This window comes from Aedes albopictus, chromosome 2 (assembly GCF_035046485.1).
Source record: "Aedes albopictus strain Foshan chromosome 2, AalbF5, whole genome shotgun sequence".
In the NCBI taxonomy this organism is placed as follows: Eukaryota; Metazoa; Arthropoda; class Insecta; order Diptera; family Culicidae; genus Aedes; species Aedes albopictus.
Window position 1 is genome coordinate 147,141,505 of NC_085137.1, and position 8,063 is coordinate 147,149,567.

General features: G+C 39.1%; 1 protein-coding gene across 2 annotated transcripts in view; it reads right to left on the reverse strand.

Moving 5' to 3' along the window:
- The window catches only part of LOC115258741 (calcium-independent phospholipase A2-gamma), a 28,540-nt gene extending 27,129 nt beyond the window's left edge, over positions 1 to 1,411 (reverse strand). The window contains exons 1-2 of one of the 2 annotated variants that reach the window (XM_029859108.2): positions 1,311 to 1,411; positions 899 to 984 (exon numbers count right to left, since the gene is read on the reverse strand). Coding sequence is in view for 1 of the 2 variants with exons in the window: in XM_029859107.2 (XP_029714967.2) it covers positions 899 to 984; positions 1,159 to 1,180 (108 nt within the window). In the remaining variant the exon portion in view is untranslated. Of the gene's footprint in view, positions 1 to 898; positions 985 to 1,158 lie in introns of both variants that reach the window. The other variant, XM_029859107.2, reaches the window with a different exon arrangement.
- Positions 1,412 to 8,063: the final 6,652 nt, after the last annotated feature.

Sequence of the window (8,063 nt, forward strand, 5' to 3'; positions counted from 1 at the left end):
ATACTCAGTGTCTCTGAGTGCTGGATTTAGTTAGCAGATCTTGAACTCCACAAGGAAAATCAGGGTTTCCTTTCAAAATGCGAGGAAAGACAAGGTAGTCTCTTGCCAGAAACCCTGAAGGATTGGGATCTGCTTCTGAACACTTGTTCAAGGTCGTCTCAAAAGGTCTATCAAGTGATTATCATCATCTGACGAGATCAAAAATGAACTCTGCTTATTGCTTGGATTTGCTCCAGTTCAATTAATAGAAATCAAAAAAGAGAACTCACTCTGGAAATTTTCAGAAGGGTATCGCTTTGTAGAGTTTTATTTTAATCATCAGTATTGTTAACACTGATCTGAATAATTGCTGGGGCCATGAAACTAAACATTGTCACATACATAAATGCACATATGCATAATTTGTAGTGGTGCTTCTCAAGCCAAGGACAAAACAGCACAAGCATTGGTGATCGTACACTACGTAGTTGCTACTTCGTAATTCACCAGATCTAGCCGAATTGCAGAGAGAGCCATAAGATTGGGTCTTAGGACCAGCATACCATCATCAATGTACACGTCATGTATGTATAAATTCATTCAAAAAACGAAAGAAAATCATCATCTATATCGTCAATACCAGCCCAAAATGTGAAGCCGATTCCTGACACAATACTTTATACATTTTGTTCAATTTTCCCTTACACCTTTCCAGCAGCAGCACTGTCCGTACACTGAATGAGCTAAAATTTTGAGTGGGTTATATCAATTACTGAAAGACAAACTTGAACAGGACAAGGTTTGAAATTCTAATCCTTTCATGTTCTCCTAAACCTTCGGCCACTACAACAGGTCCATTATGTAATGTAAATTTGCAGTTTTGGTGATATCGAAAATCGATAAATCCATTCAGACTTACCACTTGCTGCTTCGGGAGCTGATCCGATGAACTCCATGCCTCCACCGTAGGAAATATTCTACTGGCCACTATTGGCAGTCTACTACCTGTTTACAGAACGACAACAAAGTACAAACATTCGCTATCAGAAACCCTGATGCACACGAACATCTTCAATCTTCTAGCATAAAACACAAAGCACCACCCAAAACCCCCACTAGAAGAGGTGATCCTCAAGATTCAACACCCTTAGATTTTCTTCTTGTTACCACGAAACGAACCAATTGCCTTCCAGCTGCTCATGTTTTAGCCACACCACTCAGCACTAGGATAGCTCGGCTTCCAACGCAAAGTGCATTATTTTTAGAGCCAATTTCGAAGCGATCGAAGAAAATTTTTGACCAACAATGATGGTAATGAGAAGAAGACTCACAACATAACTCGAAATCACGCCACTACTGACTGTGGCTGCTGGTGGGCTGACGACGACATCGGTACGCCGTCGCCTGACGCAGATGCGGAGCTCACCAATACGATTTCGAGTTGAGCGGCATCAGCTGTAGGTACGGTGGTGAAAGGAACACCATCAAGCGGCAACATAAGCAAGCATAAACAACACCCTACATTGCGTACGCAGCGGTCCTACCACATGGGCGGATTACGCGTGTGTGAGTGGTGGCGACGCGACGCGTCGGCTGGTGAGAATCAAAACAAACCGTGGAAAACCTTCGGCTCCGTTCACACCGCACTCGCTCGTCAGCTGATGGTTGTAGGGTGGTATGGGAGGATTTTCAATTTATTACTAGTGGCGAGATGGACCGTGAGCGGTCTTAGCCGTCCGAAGAGATAACGCAAAGAAAAAAAAAAATAGGGGAAAGAGAGGCATAACGCCCCGGCTAAGCATATGTGGTCATAAACTTCAAATGATGCTTATTTTAAGGTCGTATTCTGCCTTGGAGAGCAGTTTACTCCCTTACCTAAGAGACTTCAACTTTTGGCCCTCGTGCCTACAAAATTTCCCATTCAAATAATAAATTCAAAAGAGTGTTACTTTTTAGGTGCCGGAAAACTGCAGGAGGCAAGACGCCTTTTTGGATGAGGCAAAACGCCCGCTGGCATTTCCCGCTTTGACTTGTTGGGAAATCCCAAGGGGTTCCATCGAACTCTTCCCAGCAGCAAATGAAGGAGTGGAAGGCGCGTGGTAGTTTAATAGGTTGATTCCTCATAATCAGCGCGCAATGTCTTACGCTGCAAATTAGAGAATCTTTCCAAATGTGGAAAATCGTCGTTTTTCACGCTTTTCTTTCGACAATAGCAGCCGTTCTTGGGCTTGACCTGCTCAGTTTGAGTTCTAGTTTGCTTGCATCTAACGAAGACCTCCACAATATGATGAAATCGTGAAGGCGTTTTCCCCCGGGGGGCGTTATGCCCGCAGTTCCCCTATTATTAGCGTCCCCAACAGCGTAAACAGATTAAACCCTACACTGAAATAAATTTTGTTGTAGTTTCTACCAAATCCATAGTAAAATTGAGAACTACACCAACGATTTTCAACCGAATGCAATGTTTTGTTAATTGTACTGAAACATTGTCAATATGACCATGCGTGCCGTACCGTTGACTGAAAATATTCTAGAAGCTACTATTTTGGCATTGTAATTTCTCCCACGTCGACTTGAATGTTGAACGTCTTACATAAACGTGGTAAAGACAGACAATTTTCCAAGACTGCAAATAGATTTTATATACGGTCTTGGCTGGGATGATTTTTTTTATTTTCGTGAATTAACTTAAAACTAGTTTTTCCCACGGCTGATATGAATATTTAAACAAATCGATTGCGTTTTACGAAATTTGCAACAGAAAAAAGGCCGATTAATGGAGCTATAATTTGCAAACATAAAATGCAGTGTAGCTGCTGAGCTAGCTCAAAGCTCGACTAGCATTGACCTACCCAGGTAACCAGTAAGCAGTTGGAATGCGCCTTTACAGCAGGTCAAAAAATGGAAATAAGTCGTATATGCGCCATAAGTGCTGCTTAAATGCAGGTTTTGGCCCAATATACGGCTGATTTAATGCTAATCTCTCAGACTATCGAAAATGAAAACGAAAATATGTGTATAATTCCACATTTCTCATCTCACCGTCTTTTCTATCTCTCTCCCATTTCTCTTTTCTTCACTTTGCGCTTCCAAAAGAGGTAATTCATGCAATTTCGAATGTGCTGGGCAGTATTTTCATGCTAGAAGACCCCAAAAGATCGTGCATTTGAAATGCTACGCAACAGCTGTCACATTTTCAGTAGCAGTTCAGTTGCTAATTTAGTACAGTTTAGCAGTTGAACTGCTATGATAGAGCAGAAAGCAGGTGGAATGAAGATATAATGCTGAAATACGGCTTGTTTAAATGCTTAGTGGTTACCTGGGTAATATTATTCCAACGCTTGGTGTATTTTACTTAACTCTGATTCGGCATCAGGTAAATCAATCAAATCGAGAATGGATTTAAACAAGCGAATGAATGCATTTGAAAAACAGTTGAAAGTAAAGGTTACTAAAAAACCCGATTTAATCCACCTATGGTGAACAGAACCCATCTTACACTTATTAAAACTATAGTTATATTATTTGTATTTAACATATCTATTTTGTGTGATGGCATCTAGTGGATTGGTTTCCAAAATAGCATCATGGACCATGGACTAAACTACCAGAAATGTCAGACACCTTATAGAATCTCGTGTAAAATCTTAAATCGATTCACAAATGGATAAGAAAATGAGCGAGATACACTTTGTCTAATATCTCTTAATCAATCGAATAAATTAGCTCCGAAGTACTTGGTATTCATGGTTATGGTGTAAAAAGGAAAAAAATAATAATATTATTATATTATAATAGATATATTATATCTACTATGCTAATCAGTTTTGGAATTGGCTAGTTATTTTGGCTGTTCAGTTCTTGCATTTTTCCCATAATACATAAATTCAAAGCTTTCATTTACCATATTGTTAGTTTTCATAGAATTCCTTTTTCGAATGAGTGTAATCAGTTTCGTACCTTTTAATTCCGGTCGCTACAAGATAGAATTCCTGTTTATTTGTAATTTGTTATTTATGATTTTATTGAAAACAATAATCTGCTAGTATACACTTTGTATGAGGTCAGCATTATTGATTGAACAATAATTTCCCATAGGCTGGTCAAAAGCTCATGCAAGATAACAAACGAATATAATAATAAAAAAAATGGAATTTATTGAAATACTCTTCGAAAAATATCTCAGTAACCAAATGCCCAATCGAAATAAAATTTCAGGGCCTTTTACAAGGATACTGTAGATTTCATTTGGTGCCAGGAGAACCGAAATCGGTTGACAGATGGTTGAGATATTTCACGGTGTGCCAAAAACCGTTATTAACAAATAAAAATGTCCACCCAAATGGCACCCGGCATTCGAAAGATATACTGTTTTAGTATCTCCTCTGAAAATTTGAAAATGTTTCGCCGAGGGGAACTAAAGTTTTTGTTATTTGAAGATTTTGAGCCATTTCTATAGGATATTTTTATATGAAAAAATATACACGCACGGTGTCCCTAATATCGCTATCAACAAATAAAAATGTACTCCAAACTAACACCCGGCATTCGAAAGATATACTTGTCTAGTATATCCTCCGAAAATTTGAAAATGTTTCATCGAGGGAAACGAAAGTTTTTACTGTTTGAAGATTTTCCTCTATTTTCATATAATTAGCTCATATATGGCAATATTGTCAAAGGATGTTTCATTGGCTCTTCAAAACATAAACAAATATTAATAAGTTTCATAAACACCATTCCAAAGATACATCATTCAAAAACTTCTCTGAAAATTTGACAACATTTCATTGAAACTATCGCAAATTACAGTGGTTTGAAAATATAAGATATGATAAAGTATATTGAAAATGTAGTAACTTCATAGAATATTCTTTCAATTTCTCGTTTTAATCATTCTTCGCAATGAATATATATTTTGTAACTCATCTAAAACTTTGATTATATATATCAGTATCACATTTCTTGCGATACTGTTACCTACTGAGTGTTTTTAACATGTTTATAGAAAAAGCGATAGTTTGCATATATCCAATGAAACTGAAATCAAAGCTTGAAATTGTTGGTAGTGATGATCATTCAAATGAAATACTTCTAAATTCACAGAAAGCACTTTAGTAAGATGACGTATGAAAGTTGGCTAGAAAAACGATTGGCATTTAGGTTTGCTTTAAAAGCTTCAATATCTTAAACATTATACCAACGATTTACGAAGCTTCCTAGGAATAACAAAACCTTGGGCTGTTCATTCACTTAAACTCTCGTTTCACCATGAAACGTTTTAAAATTCAGCGAAAAGATACCAACATTAGTATGGGACAAACATCAAATTCTCGCTCCAATCGACATTTTTGATTCCATTTAGGTCCCACATGAACTGTGCAAAATTCAGCGCAATCGGTAATACTATAATTTAGCGCAACCGATTCAAAGTTTTCATAGGATTTACTATGGGAAAAGATATACTTTCAGATAAAAATCCCAGAGGTCGCCCCTTGTCTCCTTAATTCAAATCGATCATCGTTTCTTGTAGAAAAATCATTTATGAAATTTTCCTTCGAAGACCGTAAAACAATTGGATGCTTGTGGAAAAGTTATTGATTTATTACAGATTAGCGATCCAACGAATGGCTTTTTGTTTTGTTTTATTAGCAACACTATTGCCAAATTTTCAGAAAAGTTGCTTGAATATTGTACTTTTGGAATTTGTGAAACTCATTACACCGTTCAACACTAGTTCGCATTATGGGATGAGAAAAAAATAATAGGGATATGGAACCCTAGAAACCCTAATGCGTATATCAATAGAACACCCCAAGTTCTGAATTCAAGCTTCGGTCTTGAACTGTGAAATCCCGTTCCAATATTTTTCGAAAAATCTTTCACTATGACACTTCCAGGGTTCCAAAACCCTGTTCTTTTTTTCAGATCTCATAACACGAACTTTTTTAATATTGTGTTGAGCAGTGTTATTATTTGTTTATGATATGAAGAGCACCGTATGACAATATTCCCATATATGAGCTAATTCTATGAAAATAGAGGAAAATCTTCAAACAGTAAAAACTTTGGTTTCCCTCGATGAAACATTTTGAAATTTTCGGAGGGTATACTACAATAGTATATCTTTCGAATGCCGAGTGTTAGTTTGGAGTTCATTTTTATTTGTTGCAAGCGATATTAGGGACACCGTGCGTGTATATTTTTTCATATAAAAATATCCTATAGAAATGGCTCAAAATCTTCAAATAACAAAAACTTTAGTTCCCCTCGGCGAAACATTTTCAAATTTTCAGAGGAGATACTAAAACAGTATATCTTTCGAATACCGGGTGCCATTTGGGTGGACATTTTTATTTGTTAATAACGGTTTTTGGCACACCGTGCGTGCATATTTACTCAAATAAGAAAATCCTATAGAAATGGCTCAAAATCTTCAAATAACAAAAACTTTAGTTTCCCTCGATGAAACATTTTCAAATTTTCAGAGGAGATACTAGAACAGTATATCTTTCGAATGCCGGGTGCCATTTGGGTGGACATTTTTATTTGTTAATAACGGTTTTTGGCACACCGTGATTTATTATGATAAACTCGGTCAAAAATCTCAAAAAGTTTAGTTATATAACTCCTATACTCTTCGAAAGATATCTCAGTAATCAAATGTCCAATCGAAATAAAATTTCAGAGCCTTTTACTAGGATGTTGTAGCTTTCATTTGCTGCCAAGAGAACTAAATCGGTTGACAGACGGCTGAGAAATTCATCAATATGCTAAATGTCAAAAATCTCTCAAAAAGATAACCTATATTACTTCAAAGTACTCTTCGAAAGATATCTCGGTAACCAAATGTCCGATCGTAATAAAATTCAATAGAGTTCTCTAGGATATTATAGCTTTCATTTGCAACTAAGAGAATCCAAATCGGATATCAGACGGCTGAGAAACGTGCGTGACTTTTTTTGTAACATACGCACACACACAAACACACACACACACACACACACACACACACACACACACACACACACACACACACACACACACACACACACACACACACACACACACACACACACACACACACACACACACACACACACACACACACACACACACACACACACACACACACACACACACACACACACACACACACACACACACACACACACACACACACACACACACACACACACACACACACACACACACACAGAAGTGAACGGGAGCGCGCCAGCAATCGGAGAGATGATGGATGGCGCACTGTGGAGAGTCAGCAGGCGAAGAAGAAGAAGCGAAAGGAGAAGGAAGAACAGAAAAAGGAAGAAAAGAGGAAGGAACAGGAGAAGAAAGTAAATCGCCGGCCCCCTAGGCAGAGGAAGAAGGGTGATGCACTGATCGTCGAGGCGAAGGACAAGACGACGTACGCTGCGCTCCTCAGGAAAGTGAGGGAGGACCCGGAGCTAAAAGAGTTGGGTGAAAACGTGGTAAAGACCAGGCGCACCCAGAAAGGAGAGATGCTGTTCGAGCTCAAGAAAGATCCGGCGATTAAGAGCTCAGAGTACCGGGAGCTCATTGCGAAATCCGTAGGCAGCGAGGCCACCGTGAGAGCACTTTCACAGGAGGCAGTGCTCGAGGTCAAGGATTTGGACGAGGTCACAACTGAGGAAGAGCTGAGAGTCGCATTGACCGAGCAGTGTAACTTGGAAGTACCGGTGACAATCCGAATCAGGAGATCGTTTGCAGGTACCCAGACGGCGGCAATCCTACTACCAGTAGATGCGGCCAACAAGATTGCGGTAGCCGGCAAGATTAAGGTCGGATGGGCGGTGTGCCCGCTGCGACTGGCTCCCCGAGTCACCAAGAAAATGGAGAGGTGTTTCAGGTGCATGGAATTTGGTCACCAGTCAAGACACTGCAAGGGTCCAGATAGGTCCAAACGGTGCTGGAACTGCGGCGAAAACGGACACGTTGCTCGAGACTGCACGAAGCAACCCAAGTGCATGCTGTGCAAGTCGGAGGAAGGAAATGGCCACCGGACGGGAGGCTATAAATGCCCGGCCTACAAAAAGGCGAAGGCA